The following is a 20,117-nucleotide window of genomic DNA, read 5'->3' on the forward strand; positions in this document are numbered from 1 at the left end:
AGAGATGGGCATGGATTTGGGAGGCAACAACACATACAAGGACATTGGAGAGAAACGGGAGATGGTGGCAATAACCTGGAAAAATCTGGGAATTCATCACTGACAATTGTTTTTAAAAAGATTTTAAAAGTCTCGAAGATAACTCATTAAGAATGTACACTGCATGTTGTGATTAAGTTGCTGTGTAGATGATTATAAAATGTTTGTACAAATGTACAGGGTATTGATGAGGCCACACCTAGAGTACTGCGTACAGTTTTGGTCTCCGTATTTAAGGAAGGATCATCATCATCATCATAGGCAGTCTCTTGAACGAGGATGACTTGCTTCCACATGAGTTTGCAGATGTTTCAATGAAGGACCCGATGTTCCAGTCCTGAACTCCAATTGAGGGAGTGGATGATGCTTGTGCGTGGATTTTCTTAATGTGTGGTGACCGTTGCACATCAGCTACCACACAGGCGTGACAGAGCTAGGCCTTTATCCAGTGACAGGGGTTAACCAGGACAACTGGAGACCTGCCCTGCTGCACGGACCTAGTGCGCACACGTATCACAGTGTGGGCTGGCCCGTGCTGCCACTGGGCCCTCGGCTCTTCTGGACCCTCATTCGCCGCACCTCCGCCACAATCTCGCGCCGCTGCTCCGCCACAAACATTTGGCGGAGGAGCAGTGAGGGATCGTGGCAGAGGTGCAGCGAATGTTAATGAAGGATATACTTGCATTGGAGATTATTCAGAGAAGGTTCACAAGGTTGATTCCGGAGATGAGGGAGTTGACTTATGAAGGTAGGTTGGGACTATACTTACTGGAGTTCAGAAGAATGAGAGGTGACTATCTTATTTGTTTCGATAATGAGGGGGCTCAACAAGGTGGATGCAGAGAGGATATTTCCACTCATAGCGGAAACTAAAGCTCGGAGACATAGTCTCAGAATAAGGGGTCACCCATTTAAAACTGAGATGAGGTGGAATTTCTTCTCTCAGAAAATTGTAAATCTGTGGAATTCTCTGCCCCAGAGAACTGTGGAGGCTGGGTCATTGAATATATTTAAAGTGGAGATAGGCAGATTTTTGAGCGATAAGGGAATAAAGGGTTATGGGGAGCGGGCAGGGAAGTGGAGCTGCGTCCATGATCAGATCAGCCATGATCTTATTAAATGGCGGAGAAGGCTCGAGGGGCCAGGTGGTCTACTCCTGCTCCTATTTCTTCTGTTCTTGTGCTTATTTTGTAACATTGGATTTTTCATTTGATAGAATGAAGAGCGTTTACGTCAGTCTGCTGAATTGCTTGGAAAAGTTTCACGGCTGCTAGTCAGGGCTCGAAGGTAAGACCCTTTTCACATACTACATTTGGCTAGCTAAAGACTTAAAATGAAGATAAGTGTAAGGAAGAGTGTTTTCGACTCATAAGCAATTCTCCCCTCCCATCTGTTTTTGACAAAGATGTAGCTGCAAATATTGCTCATTAGCATATGAGGGAGAAGGGAATAGAGAGTTATGCTGAGAGTGAGATGAGGAAAGGATGGGAGGAGGCTTGAGTGGAGCATAAACTGAATTGTTTGGGACGAATGGCCTGTTTCTGTGCTGTATATTCTATGTAATTCTTAATTATCTAATATTGCAGCACTCTATTTAGATAATCTTTACCCTAGTGACTCTTGTGATATCCGTTAGTGAAGGACCACATGTGTCCCAGAGCAATTAAGTTCACTTTTTAAAAAAAAAAAGTTTGGCACTTCAGATTGCCGAGGAATTGATCGCCTCCAGATCTGGCTGTGCAAGTGGTGTGTTTTTTTTTCAGGATCCTAACTGCAGCTTCCCAGCTGTGATCTTGAACTTATTGTAATAAAAACTTGTCTTGGGTCCAGCGATTCTGTGGTACCCCATTCCCAATTGTATTTGTTTCTCTATTGCTCATGCTGTTTTCAGTATTAAATTGTTTGCATTTACTATTTCAGAAATAGCCACCCACTGAGAGGTTGTAAAATGACTTTGAACACTGATTGACTAGTCTGAACTTATCACTTGTTTGGCAGAGTAATGCTGCCATCGTATTTGAAAAACATTGACTGATGAGTTCTAGATCATGGCTGGTGTAATTTAGTATGAAACGGTCATTTTTCTGACTCCTTCACTAGAGTACGGTGTCTGTTGTCCGTGTCACTCCTGAGTGAAGAGATATGAATCTTTTGATAGTCGTGTTGAGAACAGTAGCAGTGTTTAGTGATGCACATTACTTACATTCTCTTTTTTTAATATATATATCGGTGGAAAATGGAACCATGTGTTTGTGCTCGACTAGAATTATATTTTCAAATGCACAAGTAATTGACCGTAGTAGATATGTCTAGGGTTCTGATTATCTATGAAACAAATATTTGTTGATTGCGAGTATTTTTTATAATTATTGCCTTAACGTATAGGTTTTGTAAATGTTTTAACTGTTACCAAATAGCTTTTTTCTACTTTTAAGACTTGATGAAGCTGCAGTATCTCTCATGAAGGAAAAGAACATGTATAAGGAGCTTGAGAATTACCCAACATGCTTTAAGGTAAGCAAAGGTGATTTTCTTACAATGGGATTTGGAGTATTTTTCTTTAAATCTCTAAGTGACTGTTGCCGCTTCTCCTTTCTAATGAACAGTGTAATCGATAATTCTCTCAATATTCTAATGTCCTCTTGTAAGTTTTGGCTTGATCCTGATTTGGACACAATAAATTGAACGCACTTGATCTATTACACAATAAATTGAAAGAAAAGTCGATTACACCCATTGCATTGCCTACTCAAAATGCAATTAAATTAAATAGGTTAGCTAGTGGGATAGCATTTAGTACACAATCCTTTAAATACCAGTACTGGATTTGTATTCAAAATACACTGATGGAATAAAACATTTTGTTCAATGTAAATTTAATTTAGGGGGTCTAAAACCAATCCCTACTGAGTTGAGTGCAGTCACAAAGCAAAATTGCTCACAAATCAACATGAATTAATATTAAATAACAATCTTGCCCAGATGCCTTAAGAACATTTTCTGAGAGAAATGGGAACGTGCATATCCGGTAACGGGTGAACTTCTGAGATTATGGCTGGGACACAGTAGGAAGGAGTTTGACTTTGCATCTGTAAGTGCTGTACCTGACCTGAGCATATCCAGTACTCTCACTGAAATAATGACCCCAAGTTTCCACACGTGGCGAAACAGGCGCCCCTCCGAGCTGGGCGCCTGTTTTTCGCGCCGAAAACGGCACCTGAAAAAAAACGCGGTATTCTCGAGCTCCTTGCAGCTCGATGTCTGCTTGGCGCGGCGCACAGGGGGCGGAGCCTACCACTCACGCCGATTTTGTAAGTAGGAGGGGGCGGGTACAATTTAAATGAGTTTTTTTGGTGCCGGCAACCCTGCGCGTGCGCATTGGAGCGTTCGCGCACGCGCAGTCTGAAGTAAACATTGGCACTCGGCCATTTTTGAAAGTGCCTGCCCCTCCCGTCGGGACCGACGCCACACCGCTGCGTGAAAGGCCTGCAGCTCAACTGGAAGGCTGCTTGCTGCCTGCCTGCCCCTCCCGTCGGGACCAACGCCACACCGCTGCCTGAAAGGCCTGCCTGAAGCACTTTCACACAGGTAGGAACATGGTTTATGTTTTCTTTTCTTTGCTTATATATTTTTATTCAGGTTGGATTTATTTGTATAATATTTGTATAAGTATAACTAAGGATTGATTGTAGAATTTAATGACTTCCCTTCCCCCCCCCCCCCCCCACCTCGTTCCCGACGCCTAATTTGTAACCTGCGCCTGATTTTTTAATGTGTAGACAAGGTTTTTTCAAGCGTACAAAAATCTTCACTTGCTCCATTCTAAGTTAGTTTGGAGTACGTTTTCACTGTGGAAACTTTCAAATCAGGCGTCAGTGGCCGGACACGCCCCCTTTTGAAAAAAAAATTCTGTTCAAAAGTGAAACTGTTCTAGCTGACTAGAACTGCAGAAAACTTAAATGTGGAGAATTCCGATTTCTAAGATACTCCGTTCTACACCAGTTGCTCCTAAAAATCAGGAGCAAATCATGTGGAAACTTGGAGCCAATGTTTCATTCCCCGGGACTGAGCACAAAAATTTTAATATTATAAGCATAATTATAATATGGCTAAATATGTATCTCATTAAGACTATGTTACAATTTGTATCTTATCAATCTAGGAAAATTCTTCAATATTTTTGGTATTAGGGTAATACTCCTTTTAATTATGGTTGTATTTCTAATTGCATATTTTAAGACAAATAGGAAAGGTAAATAGGAAAAATAATTTGTAATGTTCATTGGATCAGTAACTGGCAGGCATAAATTTAAGATTACCTGCAAAGGACAAATGGCTTCAGTGGAAAGGAAAATCAGGCGGGATGTATAACAGGTGGCCAATCTGCTGCTACTCATTTAACGACCCGTCGATATAAAATTTAAACCCCATGGTCTTTCTGATAGATTTATGGTTGGATATAGCCGTGGTTACAATGTGCTCTACCAATGTGTTTTAACTTTGATCTCAGAAGATAGCTTTTGCTGCATGAACATAATATCCCCTGTTACACCAACAGGTCACATTTGTAGTGAAAATGTATATGATGACAGTCTTGGGGGGAAAAAACATAACTTTTTAAGAGCCAGAAATTTCTGGAACGTTTTATTTTATTCTCCACTTGTAGACGACTCATTTGAAATGTTTTACCTAAGGAAAATAAATCTGCTGTAACCACTATTTCTTCAAGTATTATTGCATTAATGAGTATTTAACCTTATTACTGCTTGTTTGCTCTAGAAAACAATTGCACAAGTGTTGGTTCATTTACATAGAAATGACTATGTAGCAGCAGACAAATGTGTTCGAGAAAGCTATAGGTAAGCATTAACAAATTGTTTTTGTGTCTCTTTCTCTTTTTGGTGAGGGGAGGAAATACTTTATTTCCAACTGAATAAAAATGGTAAAATTGGGGCGCAAGCTTGGCCCATTGAATTAGCACAAATCCTACTCGGACTAATAGCTTAAAGTCTTTGTTCGCTGGCTGAAATGTTCCTACTTGAAATGAGTATAGTCAGTTTCAATCTAGTCTAATGGGTGTAGCAATAAAGTGTCATTGTTATCAAATTATGACCATTGTTCACTGGGGAGGCCTTAACCCATAATGGTAGTTTGGGTAACACAGTGCATCAAAAGATAGGGGTTCAAGCCCCACTATGGACATGGGCGCATAATCTAGACTGGCAATCCGGTGCAGTACTGAGCGAGTGCAGTGTCAAAAGTGCTGTCCTTTGGATAAAATATTGGCTCGGATTTTGCAGTGGTAATGACGGCAAACTGTCAGCATTTGCCGTCATTCCCCACCTGAAACTGACCGTAACTTCAGGATTTAGCGCATGCACAGATAAACGCGGAAATCCTGAAGTTGCGGTCAGTCATTCCCTGTTCCACCGCAAGCTCCCCTTAGCCGGAAATCAGTGAAATCAGTTGAACTGACGAAAACTTAAGCTTTCTGCTCTAATAGCGCAGTTAAACACCCCATTAAAAGTTAAGCCTTGTTGGAATAGGCGTAACTGGGGTTTTAACAGTGTATTGACTGCTGAACAACCATTCTGGCCCTGAAAAATTAATTTTATATTTGTGGAATGTCAAATTTCTCCATTATGATAGACAATTGCTAGATTTTTTTAAATAATAAAGTTTATGATATTGCAGCTTCTACCTTAACCCCATGCGTATGTCCCAATCTTTATTTTGCTCGCTAAATTTTTTTTAAGTGAATTGAATCGGTGCTTTTTATTTCCTGGTTTACTGTCTGAGAATTCTTTAGTGTGATTGGCTGCTTAGACAGCTTGATGACATCACTGCTGCATTGCACTAGGGATACCCTTTTGACATTGCTGCAATCAATTTAAAGTCGAAAAACCTAAAGTTTTCACCGAAGAGATCGCAAGACCTTTGTGGTCATAGAAACATAGAAAATAGGTGCATGAGTAGGTCTTCGAGCCTGCACCACCATTCAATAAGATCATGGCTGATCATTCACCTCAGTACCCCTTTCCTGCTTTCTCTCCATACCCCTTGATCCCTTTAGACGTAAGGGCCATATCTAACTCCCTCTTGAATATATCCAATGAACTGGCATCAACAACTCTCTGCGGTAGGATACTTCACAGGTTAACAACTCTCTGAGTGAAGAAGTTTCTCTTCATCTCAGTCCTAAATGACTTACCCCTTATCCTTAGACTGTGTCTCCTGGTTCTGGACTTCCCCATCATCGGGGACATTCTTCCTGCATCTAACCTGTCCAGTCCCGTCAGAATTTTATATGTTTCTATTAGTTCCCCTCTCATCCTTCTAAACTCCAGTGAATACAGGCTCAGTCGCTCCATTCTCTCCTCATATGTCAGTCCTGCCATCCCGGGAATCAATCTGGTGAACCTTCGCTGTATTCCCTCAATAGCAAGAATGTCCTTCCTCAGATTAGGAGACCAAAACTGAACATAATATTCCAGTTGAGGCCTCACCAAGACCCTGTACAATTACAGTAAGTGCAAATTCCGGGCCATTGAATCAAGGCTTGCCTGTCTGCTCAAGTGATTGTAAAGGATCCTGTAGCAATATTTGAAGAGCAGGGCGCTCTCTTGATGCCTTGGCCAATATTTGCCTCTCAACCAATGTCACCAAAAACAGACCATCTGGTCATTCATTTATTTTCTGTTTAGTGGATCCTTTCTGTGTGCATTTGTTTACTGAATGCAATTCAAAAGTAATCCATTATTTGTAAAGCACTTCGGAACATCCCGAGGATGTGATCTAATATAAATGCAAGTTCCTTTTCTTTTAACTGTGGCAGATTTGCAAATTGAATATGTCAGACTGATTCGTTGAGAATACTTTTCTGAAATTGAGACAAAGAAATATTGTTCAGCGAACAGTTCAGAGCCCCAGGCTCATGGTACCTGACCTTGGAGCACGTGATGCTGAAACAGAAAGTGTCCAATTTCCAAGTACAGTACTCGAATCCTTCAGTTTGATGGCCACAAAAAATTCAATAACATTTTTTAAACTGCGCTATTATATTGTGTAGACCTAAACACATGTTTACTCTTGTAATCAGCCGTTTTCAGCTGCTGAAATGAACATAGTTGTCAACCCAAACAATAACAGTACCATTTCAAACCCTCATGCTCTTTATAAACAGCTAACGTATTTGTTCCCTTCATAAAATTCACTTGTGTAAAATTAATCTTTGTAAAATTTATTTATACAAGAAATATTACATGTTAGACTTTGGTTTTATCCAATTATTCATTTTGCACTCGGGTTTGTACTCAATTACAATATTGTGATCTTTTAATGAAATAATAATTATAATTGTAATCCTCCCCAGTTAAGGTACATTAGCAGAGTAAAAGCTCTCACACCTTTATTTCCATCCTTTCAGTGAGAGGTAAAATTAGGTAAAAAGAATAATTATTGATATTTTATGTTTTCTAAACCATTATCTTGCTGTTAAAATTGTAATACCTTTATATATCTAGTTGGGAGCTATACATTCCAGAGGACAATAAGAATGTGTGTGCTTGCTAGCAATTGTATAGGTAGCAGGTATAAATTACAAATGCGATTTCTGACCGAATCCTCCTTGTACACAGTATACCAGGATTTAACGGCAGTGAAGACAGCACTGCCTTGGAACAACTACTGGAAGGATTTGACCAACAAGACCAGGACCAGGTTTCTGCTGTCTGTACTTCACCTCTCTTCAAATACATGGATAATGATGTAAGTTTGGTTAACCCTGATGTTCTTGAGTGCCAATGTTTTTATATTCGAACATAACATAAGAAATAGGAGTAGACCACAAGGTCCTTCGAGTCTGCTCCGCCATTCAAGGTATTCCCATATCCCTTGATTCCCTTAGTGCCCAAGAATCCTATCGATCTCGATCTCGGTCTTGAATATACTCAATGACTGAGCATCCACAACCCTCTAGGGTAGAGAATTCCAAAGATTCATAATCCTCTGAGTGAAGATATTTCTGCTCATCTCAATTCTAAATGTGTGTCCCCTTATCTATGACCCCAAGTCTAGACTCTCCAGCCAGGAGAAACAACCTTTTGCATCTACACTCTCAAGTCTCCAAGAATTTTATGCATTTTATCTTGTAATCAACATGTTTTGCTTGAAATTCCCACCTTGCCAGCATTGCTTAATTCAAATTATTTGCTAATTCCATTTTTTTAGTGCAAAAATTACTTTGAATTGTCAGAATTAGAGTATCTACATTGGTTGTTGATGAACAGATGCCTCTTTTTATATGTTTTTAACTATAACTTTGCAGCTGTTCTAAAATTCAACTTTTTATTCTGTATGCTCTGCACACTGTGGGAGTATAAACTAGTTTAATAGGTTCAGGAAACGCCTGCAGACCATATGCTGAGCATGCACATAAAAAGGTTATCAAGCCGGATTGGGGGAGTCACAGCCGTGGTCATACTGAATAGCAGAGCAGGCACAAAGGACCGAATGACCTACTCCTACTTCTTATGTTTATAAAGCCCTGCAACATTGTAATAGATTTTTTTCCCTCAGTAAAAGATTCTTTGCTTTCACATCAGACAACTTGTCATCAAAATTTGGAACAAAGTATTTTGACAAAAGTAGGGATAGATTATATAAAATATCAAACATTTTGCTAATTTAGCCAAACTGTTAAGAATATTTAAGAACATAGGAACAGAAGAAATAGGATCAGGCCATATGGCCCCTCGAGCCTGCTCCACCATTCAATAAGAGCATGGCTGATCTGATCTTGGCCTCAACTCCACTTTCCTGCCTGTTCCCCATAACCTTATAGTGACTCCCCTATTGTGTTGCTTTATTTTGTATTGCACAACAAAATTAAAAATATTATAGTATGGTGTCCTTTTCTGGAAAAGAGTCAAAAGGAAAAAAAAATGTGCATTTTGTCATGCTCCCTAAGTGACCATATAGAGAAAATAAAGCCGGCAGGAAGAAGGGGAAAAGATAGAAAGTGGAATTATACATTTGGCACAGTGTGTGCCTGGATACATGATAGTCATATGGTGCCCTTTCAGTACTGAGGAGCAATGGGATTTAGGTGTGTCTGTACGAAAAATAACTAAAAGCTAGTGCACAGGTGCAAAAAGTAATTAAAAAGATTCGTGGAATGTTGGCTTTTATCTCAAGGGGCTTAGAATACAAAAGGGAGGAAGTGAAGCTTCAGTTGGTCAGATCCTACCTACAGTACTGGGCACTGAAAGTCACAAAATAAATAACTGACCTTTAGAACATAGAAACATAGAAACATAGAAAATAGGTGCAGGAGTAGGCCATTTGGCCCTTCTAGCCTGCACCGCCATTCAATGAGTTCATGGCTGAGCATGCAACTTCAGTACCTTTTGAGGCGGTGCCGTGCAGATTCACCAGAAGCTATTGATACAAAGGATAGCCCTGTATTAAGAGTCATGCACCTAGTGTTTCTTTAAATAATGTGGCTACTGTGAGTTGCTGGAGAATGAAGCCTTCATGGCTGCTTCGCAACAAATAGCCACTGACGTGCATGATGATATTTCTATGGCCAGATACCACCTGAAAATTAGTTGAAAAAAGAAAGACTTGGATTTATATAGCGCCTTTCACGACCACCAGACGTCTCATTACAGCCAATTAAGTACTTTTGGAGTGTAGTCACTGTTGTAATGTATGAAACCTTTTTACTTTATGAATGCAATGAGCGTGAGCTCTGATGTCCACATGGCTACCGTGTGAGACTCTGCACTCAAGGAACCCTGTCTGCTGTGCATCCTGTCCAGTTAATGTCTCCTGCAGAAAGAAGTGATTAAGCTGTTGCCCTTTGCAAACACTTCCATGTGTGCTATCAACTTACTTGGTATGGAAAATACCTTCTGGGGTGAGTTGAAAGGATCCAGTAGCATCATGCTGTGATAACTTTCACTTTTATGGGACAGCTCGGTATCTGGTGAAGCAGAGGCGACAGACAGGCCTCTTCTGATGAGCACAGTTCCCAGGGTAATAAAGCGTATGCCTCCAGGATTGTTTGCACTTTCTTGTGAACTTGCATACTGAGAACTAATAATTGGCTGATGAAAACCAAGCTTAAAATGTGTGTGCATTAGAAAAAAAAATTACTGTGACACTACATCAGACATTTGAATATTTTCTGTACCTGAGATTCTTTCATGTATTTCCTAGTATGCCAAACTGTCTCTGAGTTTGAGAGTCCCAGGAGGAGGAGGAACAAAAAAGTCACCTGTATTGCAACAAGAAGGTGGAGAATCTGCACAGGGAGCAGTTAATGAAGAGGATGATGACTACTCCTCTGGATTGTGCTAATTGTGGACAGATCTCTTGTTTGACATGTTTCAGGTCAAATTGAATTGCTTAGAGGTGAAGGCCAAAGCTCCGAGGAATCTCGACTCTTGCATAACTCCATATATGTTTAGCTGCCAACTTGTAATCTGTGAGATTCTGGTTTGCATAGGAATGACATGAGAACCAGATTGATTTAAAGATGACATTGTGAAGCATTTAGGCTTGGTGGCAGCATTTAGATTTGGCTAATTCTGCATTATGTATAATTTGTTAGATAATCTCGTGTGCTTTTTGGTTTGGAAATGTAATCTTAAAGGTGCAGTGTCTTTTGGTTCTAGCTAGACTATTTTAAATCAATGTAAAAAAATCTTGCTATATAAAACTTTCTCTTGTTAAAGACTTCCACACAAAATGTCATACAATCCTGAATCAAAGCAATTTATTATGTATTGTACCTGCCCAACATCCAATTTGTTTTTGGTGTATTAAGACATTGAATGATGACCCAGAACTTTGGAAAAATGCTAAATTTGGAAATGTTTAAAAATGTGTTCTGATTTAATTTTCCAAACAACATTGCAGCTTTGAAATTCTATTGTATACTGTTAACAAAAGGATACTTAAGGCTGCATATTGCCATCATTAAAGTGTTCCTTTTACATTTATCCCACAGTGTGGGAACATATGCTTAACAATTGAAGTATTTGTACATGTTCACCAATAGAATTCAGTATTTATGATTTATCATGTATATATGTGTTGTCTAATTCCATTGATAAACAACATGCATGTCTCTGCAATTGTCAGTTAATGTATCCAATGAGACTTGACAAACTTGCAAAAAGTTTTTTTTGTAAGTGCATTTTCAATGTTAGTCATTTAACCTTAAACCAACACTAAAAGCAACTGAAGATGTTGATGGAAATGACTTCAAGCTAATTTAAATATCACAAAATGAATAAAATATTAATAGTCCTTATCTTGCTGACACTGAGAAAACATCATGCAGGCCAGCAAATACTTCTTGTTGATGTTCATTATCTATCTGTGTTTGGCAATGATGTCGCAGTGTAAACATGAAAAAGCTGCTTTGTTGTGTATACAGGTTTTGAAATCTTGTCCAAAGTAAAGTATTGTACTTAACCTGGATTGTGTTTTTTTTCCTGCGTGAAAAGTGTTTTACTGAACCTGTTCCAGTTTATGCCATCTCCTAAAGTACTTTACTCATGCTCACCACAAAAGGTAGCTTCTTGTATTTATCACAATTTAAAGAAGCCTCTGAAAGCAGAGGTATTAATTCATGATCTTCATGGCGCGAAAACTGCAAGAGAAATGCAGGGAACAACACCAACCTTTACACATGACCTTCTTTGACCTCACAAAGGCCTTTGACACTGTTAACCGCGAGGGACTAGAGAGTGTCCTCCTCTGTGTCAGCTGCCCCCAAAAGTTTGTCACCATCCTCCGCTTGCTCCACGACGACATGCAGGCCGTGATCCTGACCAATGGATCCATCACAGACCCAAATCCACGTTCGGATCAGGTTCAAGCAGGGCTGCGCCATTGCGCCCAACCCTCTTAGAAACATAGAAAATAGGTGCAGGAGTAGGCCATTCGGCCCTTCGAGCCTGCACCACCATTCAATATGATCATGGCTGATCATGCAACTGCAATACCCCATTCCTGCTTTCTCTCCATGCCCCTTGATCCCTTTAGCCATAAGGGAATATATCTAATGAACTGGCCTCAACAATCTTCTGTGGTAGAGAATTCCATTGGTTCACAATTCTCTGAGTGAAGAAGTTTCTTCTCATCTCAATCCTAATTGGCTTACCCCTTATCCTTAGACTGTGACCCCTGGTTCTGGACTTTCCCAACATCGGGAACATTCTTCCTGACTAATCTGTCCAATCCTGTCAGAATTTTATGTATTTCTATGAGATCCCCTCTCATTCTTCTAAATTCCAGTAAATATAAGCCTAGTTGATCCAGTTTTCTTCATATGTCAGTCCTGCCAGCCCGGGAATCAATCTGGTGAACCTTCGCTGCACTCCTTCAATAGCAAGAATGTCCTTCCTCAGATTAGGAGACAAAAACTGAACAGAATATGCAAGGTGTGGCCTCAGCAAGGCCCTGTACAACTGCAGTAAGACCTCCCTGCTCCTATACTCAAATCCTCTTGCGATGCAGGCCAACGTGCCATTTGTCACCTTCACTTCCTGCTGTACCTGTATGCCAACTTTCAATGACTGATGTACTACGAATATCCAGGTTTCATTGCACTTACCCTTTTCCTAAGCTGTCCCCATTCAGATAATATTCTGCCTCCCTGTTTTTGCCACCAAAATGGATAACCTCACATTTATCTACATTATACTGCATCTGCCATGCATTTGCCCACTCACCGAACCTGTCCAAGCCTCTTAGCATCCTCGTCACAGCTCACACTGCCACCCAGCTTAGTGTCATCTGCAAACTTGGAGATATTACATTCAATTCCTTCGTCCAACTTATTAATGTATATTGTAAATAGCTGGGGTCCCAGCACTGAACCTTGCGGTATCCCACTAGTCACTGACTGCCATTCTGAAAAGGACCCGTTTATCCCGACTCTTTGCTTCTTATCTGCCAACCAGTTCTCTATCCACATCAATACATTATCCCCAATACCATGTGCTTTAATTTTGCACACTAATCTCTTGTGTGGGACCTTGTCAAAAGCCTTTTGAAAGTCCAAATATACCACATCCACTGGTTCTCTTCCTTGTCCACTCTACTAGTTACATCCTCAAACGATTCTAGAAGATTTGTCAAGCATGATTTCCCTTTCATAAATCCATGATGACTTGGACCGATCCTGTCACTGCTTTCCAAATACGCTGCTATTACGTCTTTAATAATTGATTCCAACATTTTCCCCACTACCGATGTTTGGCTAACTGGTCTATAATTCCCAGTTTTTCCCCTCCTTTTTTAAAAAGTGGTGTTACATTAGCTACCCTCCAATCCATAGGAACGGATCCAGAGTCTATAGAATGTTGGAAAATGACCACCAATGCGTCCACTATTTCTAGGGCCACTTCCTTAAATATTCTGGGATGTAGACGATCAGGTCCTGGGGATTTATCGGCCTTCAATCCCATCAATTTCCCTAACACAATTTCCTGACTAATAAGGATTTCCTTCAGTTCCTCCTTGTCACTAGAAACATAGAAAATAGGTGCAGGAGTAGGCCATTCGGCCCTTCTAGCCTGCACCGCCATTCAATGAGTTCATGGCTGAACATGCAACTTCAGTACCCCATTCCTGCTTTCTCACCATACCCCTTGATCCCCCTAGTAGTAAGGACTTCATCTAACTCCTTTTTGAATATATTTAGTGAATTAGCCTCAACGACTTTCTGTGGTAGAGAATTCCACAGGTTCACCACTCTCTGGGTGAAGAAATTCCTCCTCATCTCGGTCCTAAATGGCTTACCCCTTATCCTTAGACTGTGTCCCCTGGTTCTGGACTTCCCCAACAGTGGGAACATTCTTCCTGCATCTAACCTGTCTAAACCTATCAGAATTTTAAACGTTTCTATGAGGTCCCCTCTCATTCTTCTGAACTCCAGTGAATACAAGCCCAGTTGATCCAGTCTTTCTTGATAGGTCAGTCCCGCCATCCCGGGAATCAGTCTGGTGAACCTTTGCTGCACTCCCTCAATAGCAAGAATGTCCTTCCTCAGGATAGGAGACCAAAACTGTACACAATACTCCAGGTGTGGCCTCACCAAGGCCCTATACAACTGTAGCAACACCTCCCTGCCCCTGTACTCAAATCCCCTCGCTATGAAGGCCAACATGCCATTTGCTTTCTTAACCGCCTGCTGTACCTGCATGCCAACCTTCAATGACTGATGTACCATGACACCCAGGTCTCTTTGCACCTCCCCTTTTCCTAATCTGTCACCATTCAGATAATAGTCTGTCTCTCTGTTTTTACCACCAAAGTGGATAACCTCACATTTATCCACATTATACTTCATCTGCCATGCATTTGCCCACTCACCTAACCTATCCAAGTCGCTCTGCAGCCTCATAGCATCCTCCTCGCAGCTCACACTGCCACCCAACTTAGTGTCATCCGCAAATTTGGAGATACTATATTTAATCCCCTCGTCTAAATCATTAATGTACAGTGTAAACAGCTGGGGCCCCAGCACAGAACCTTGCGGTACCCCACTAGTCACTGCCTGCCATTCTGAAAAGTCCCCATTTACTCCTACTCTTTGCTTCCTGTCTGACAACCAGTTCTCAATCCATGTCAGCACACTACCCCCAATACCATGTGCTTTAACTTTGCACATTAATCTCTTGTGTGGGACCTTGTCGAAAGCCTTCTGAAAGTCCAAATATACCACATCAACTGGTTCTCCCTTGTCCACTCTACTGGAAACATCCTCAAAAAATTCCAGAAGATTTGTCAAGCATGATTTCCCTTTCACAAATCCATGCTGACTTGGACCTATCATATCACCTCTTTCCAAATGCACTGCTATGACATCCTTAATAATTGATTCCATCATTTTACCCACTACCGATGTCAGGCTGACCGGTCTATAATTCCCTGTTAGCTCTCTCCCTCCTTTTTTAAAAAGTGGGGTTACATTGGCTACCCTCCACTCCATAGGAACTGATCCAGAGTCAATGGAATGTTGAAAAATGACTGTCAATACATCCACTATTTCCAAGGCCACCTCCTTAAGTACTCTGGGATGCAGTCCATCAGGCCCTGGGGATTTATCGGCCTTCAATCCCATCAATTTCCCCAACACAATTTCCCGACTAATAAGGATTTCCCTCAGTTCCTCCTCCTTACTAGAACCTCCGACCCCTTTTATATCCGGAAGGTTGTTTGTGTCCTCCTCAGTGAATACCGAACCAAAGTACTTGTTCAATTGGTCCGCCATTTCTTTGTTACCCGTTATGACTTCCCCTGATTCTGACTGCAGGGGACCTACGTTTGTCTTTACTAACCTTTTTCTCTTTACATATCTATCGAAACTTTTGCAATCCGTCTTAATGTTCCCTGCGAGCTTCTTCTCGTACTCCATTTTCCCTGCCCTAATCAAACCCTTTGTCCTCCTCTGCTGAGTTCTAAATTTCTCCCAGTCCCCGGGTTCGCTGCTATTTCTGGCCAATTTGTATGCCACTTCCTTGGCTTTAATACTATCCCTGATTTCCCTTGATAGCCACGGTTGAGCCACCTTCCCTTTTTTATTTTTACGCCAGACAGGAATGTACAATTGTTGTAGTTCATCCATGCAGTCTCGAAATGTCTGCCATTGCCCATCCACAGTCAACCCCTTCAGTATCATTCGCCAATCTATCCTAGCCAATTCACGCTTCATACCTTCAAAGTTACCCTTCTTTAAGTTCTGGACCATGGTCTCTGAATTAACTGTTTCATTCTCCATCCTAATGCAGAATTCCACCATATTATGGTCACTCTTCCCCAAGGGGCCTCGCACAACGAGATTGCTAATTAATCCTCTCTCATTTCACAACACCCAGTCTAAGATGGCCTCCCCCCTAGTTGGTTCCTCGACATATTGGTCTAAAAAACCATCCCTTATGCACTCCAGGAAATCCTCCTCCACTGTATTGCTTCCAGTTTGGTTAACCCAATCTATGTGCATATTAAAGTCACCCATTATAACTGCTGCACCTTTATTGCACGCACCCCTAATTTCATGTTTGATGCCCTCCCCAACATCACTACTACTATTTGGAGTGTGTACACAACTCCCACTTATGTTTTTTGCCCTTTGGTGTTCTGCAGTTCTACCCATATAGATTCCACATCATCCAAGCTAATGTCCTTCCGAACTATTGCCTTAATTTCCTCCTTAACCAGCAATGCTACCCCACCTCCTTTTCCTTTTATTCTATCTTTCCTGAATGTTGAATACCCCTGGATGTTGAGTTCCCAGCCCTGATCATCCTGGAGCCACGTCTCCGTAATCCCAATCACATCATATTTGTTAACATCTATTTGCACAGTTAATTCATCCACCTTGTTGCGGATACTCCTTGCATTAAGACACAAAGCCTTCAGGCTTGTTTTTTTAACACCCTTTGTCCTTTTAGAATTTTGCTGTACAATGGCCCTTTTTGTTCTTTGCCTTGGGTTTCTCTGCCCTCCACTTTTCCTCATCTCCTTTCTGTCTTTTGCTTTTGCCTCCTTTTTGTTTCCCTCTCTCCCTGCATTGGTTCTCATCCCCCTGCCATATTAGTTTAAATCCTCCCCAACAGCACTAGCAAACACTCCCCCTAGGTCATTGGTTCCGGTCCTGCCCAGACCCTTGGTCCTCTAGTATTTCCAGAAGGTTATTTGTATCTGTCTTAGTGAAGACAGAACCAAAGTATTTGTTCAATTGGTTTGCCATTTCTTTGTTCCCCATTATAAATTCACCTAATTCTGATTGCAAGGGACCTACATTTGTCTTTACTTATCGTTTTCTCTTCGCATATCTCTAGATGTTTTTATGTTCCCTGCAAGCTTTCTCTCGTACTTTATTTTCCCCCTCCTAATTAAACCCTTTGTACTCCTCTGCTGAATTCTAAATTTCTCCCAGTCCTCAGGTTTGCTGCTTTTTCTGGCCAATTTATATGCCTCTTCCTTGGATGTAACACTATCCCTAATTTCCCTTGTTAGCCACGGTTGAGCCACCTTCTCCGTTTTATTTTTACACCGGACTGGGATGTACAAATGTTGAAGTTCATCCATGTGATCTTTAAATGTCTGCCATTGCCTATCCACCGTCAATCCTTTAAGTATCATTCGCCAGTCTATCCTAGCCAATTCACTTCTCATACCATTGAAGTTACCTTTCTTTAAGTTCAGGACCCTAGTCTCTGAATTAACTGTCACTCTCCATTTTAATGAAGAATTCTACCGTATTATGATCACTCTTCCCCAAGGGGCCTCGCACGACAAGATTGCTAATTAATCCCCTTTCATTACACAAGATCCAGTCTAGGATGGCCTGCTCTCTAGTTGGTTCCTCGACATATTGGTCTAGAAAACCATCTTTTATACACTCCAGGAAATCCTCCTCCACCGTATTGCTACCAGTTTCAGTCATTACTTTTTGAAGCAATTCCTACTGGCGGTAAGAATCTTTCAGGATAACGTAACTCGTGCAAGCCCACAACACATCCTTGCCTGCTGTCCCTTTCGACCAACATTAAGGGCATAAAAGGTCAGTAAAAAGATATATTTACCCCAAGGAAGATGACATACACAAAGTGAAATCTTCCAATGATATGTGCTGATTGTGCATGCGTTTGTTTGGCAGAAGGGGAAGATTGATAAATTCCGGGAGGAGCCTTTACACAAACTGATGGAACTAACCAATTTTTTATGGTTGGTCTGCATTGGTTTTCCTGGGGATTCGCTGTGCAGCATGCACAAATATTAGATGATTGTGCAAATAAGGGTAGGACTTCCCTACCTTAATTTACAAGTGGTTGGCCATAGAAATGAAATGTTAACACAGGTCTTTAAGATCCACTTCCTGGCTTTTGAGACTGAAGCCCCAATTTTAACTTGAGGCTCACTCGGGGCAGGTAGGGTGCGGGGTGGGAGGGAAAAACCTGCAGTTTGTTGAACATAATTTGGCAGAACTGTAAACCCACCCTAAATCAGTGTAAGTGATGTCATAGCCATTAGGCAAGAGTGGGAATTTTGTCAGAAGCCCGACACTGCCAGGGTCCCAATGGAATGGTCTCCGGCATATGGAGATGGGGGTAGGAAAGGATATGCTGGTGGTAGGAGGTAGAGTGAAGGCCAGTGCTAAGGAAGAAAAGGACTCTTGAAGCCCAAGGGGAGCACTCCTGCTCCTCCTAGCCTACTATTTAAATGGAGAAAGATTGCAAAGTGCCGCAGTACAGCAGGACCTGGGGGTACTTGTGCATGAAACACAAAAGGATAGTAGGCAGGTACAGCAAGTGATCAGGAAGGCCAATGGTATCTTGGCCTTTATTGCAAAGAGGATGGAGTATAAAAGCAGGGAAGTCTTACTACACCAATAAGGTATTGGTGAGGCCACAACTGGAATACTCCGTGCAGTTTTGGTTTCCATATTTACGAAATAATATACTTGCCTTGGAGGCAGTTCAGAGAAGGTTCATTAGGTTGATTCCGGGGATGAGGGGGTTGATTTATGAGGAAATGTTGAGTAGGTTGGGCCTCTACTCATTGGAATTCGGAAGAATGAAAGGTGATCTTATCGAAACATATAAGATTATGAGGAGGCTTGACAAGGTGGATGCAGTGTGAGGATGTTTCCACTGATGGGGGAGACTAGAACTGGAGGGCACGATCTTAGAATAAGGGGCTGCCCATTTAAAACAGAGATGAGGAGAAATTTCTTCTCTCAGAGGGTTGTAAATCTGTGGAATTCGCTGCCTCAGAGAGCCGTGGACGCTGGGACATTGAATAAATTTAAGACACTAATAGTCAGTTTCTTAAACGATAAGGGGATAAGGGGTTATGGGGAGCAGGCGGGGAAGTGGAGCTGAGTCCATGATCAGATCAGCCATGATCTTATTGACTGGCGGAGCAGGCTCAAGGGGCCATATGGCCTACTCTTGTTCCTATTTCTTATGTCCTTGTGTTTGGTTAGCCCAATCTATATGTAGATTAAAGTCACCCATGATAACTGCTGTACCTTTATTGCACGCATCCCTAATTTCCTGTTTGATACCATCCCCAACCTCACTACCACTGTTTGGTGGTCTTTACTCAACTCCCACTAGCGTTTTCTGCCCTATGGTGTTCTGCAGCTCTACCCATACAGATTCCACATCATCCAAGCTATGTCCTTCCTTATTATTGCGTTAACCGCCTCTTTAACCAGAAACGCTACCCCACCTCCTTTTCCTTTCTGTCTATCCTTCTTGAATATTGAATACCCCTGGATGTTGAGTTCCCAGCCTTGGTCACCCTGGAGCCATGTCTCCATAATTCCAATTACATCATATCCATTAACAGCTATCTGCGTAGTTAATTCATCCACCTTATTACGAATGCTCCTTGCATCGAGACACAGAGCCTTCAGGTTTTTTTTTTTAACACTCTTTGTCCTTTTAGAATTATGTTGTAATGTGGCCATTTCTCTGCCCTCTACCTTTCCTTATCTCCTTTCTACCTCTGCCCCCATTTTACTTCGATCTATCTCCCTGCATAGATTCCCATCCCCCTGCCATATTAGTTTAAACCCTCCCCAACAGCTCGAGCAAACACTCCCCCTTGATTCCGGTCCTGCCCAGGTGTCGATCTTCCTCGCTGCAATGCTCCATCTCACGCTCAACAAGCTCCTTGCTGGAGTGGAACTAAACTATAGAATCAGTGGGAACCTGTTCAACCTTCATCGCCTCCAGGCTAGATCCAAGACCGTCCCATCCTCTGTCGTCAAATTACAGTAGCCGGACGACACTTGCGTCTGCGCACATTCAGAGGTTGAACTCCAAGCCATCGTCAATATCTTCACCGAGGCGTATGAAAGCATAGGCATTACAGTAAACATCTGTAAGACAAAGGTCCTCCACCAACCTGACCGCACCACACAGCATTGCCCCTCAGTCATCAAAATGCACAGCGCAGCCTTGGACAACGTGGACCACTTTCCATACCTCAGGAGCCTACTATCAGCAAGGGCAGACATCGACAACGAGGTCCAACACCACCTC

At 41.7% G+C, this 20,117-nt stretch overlaps 1 protein-coding gene across 1 annotated transcript in view; it reads left to right on the top strand.

The window, feature by feature from the left end:
* Window positions 1–11,523, top strand: part of napgb (N-ethylmaleimide-sensitive factor attachment protein, gamma b) — a 53,529-nt gene extending 42,006 nt beyond the window's left edge. Inside the window, exons 8-12 of the mRNA XM_070896204.1 lie at window positions 1,256–1,326; window positions 2,475–2,553; window positions 4,819–4,898; window positions 7,677–7,806; window positions 10,261–11,523. Coding sequence (XP_070752305.1) covers window positions 1,256–1,326; window positions 2,475–2,553; window positions 4,819–4,898; window positions 7,677–7,806; window positions 10,261–10,401 — 501 coding nt within the window. The 3' untranslated portion in view covers window positions 10,402–11,523. The remainder of the gene's footprint in view (window positions 1–1,255; window positions 1,327–2,474; window positions 2,554–4,818; window positions 4,899–7,676; window positions 7,807–10,260) is intronic.
* The last annotated feature ends 8,594 nt before the right edge of the window (window positions 11,524–20,117 follow it).

This window comes from Pristiophorus japonicus, chromosome 1, assembly GCF_044704955.1.
Source record: "Pristiophorus japonicus isolate sPriJap1 chromosome 1, sPriJap1.hap1, whole genome shotgun sequence".
NCBI lineage: Eukaryota > Metazoa > Chordata > Chondrichthyes > Pristiophoridae > Pristiophorus > Pristiophorus japonicus.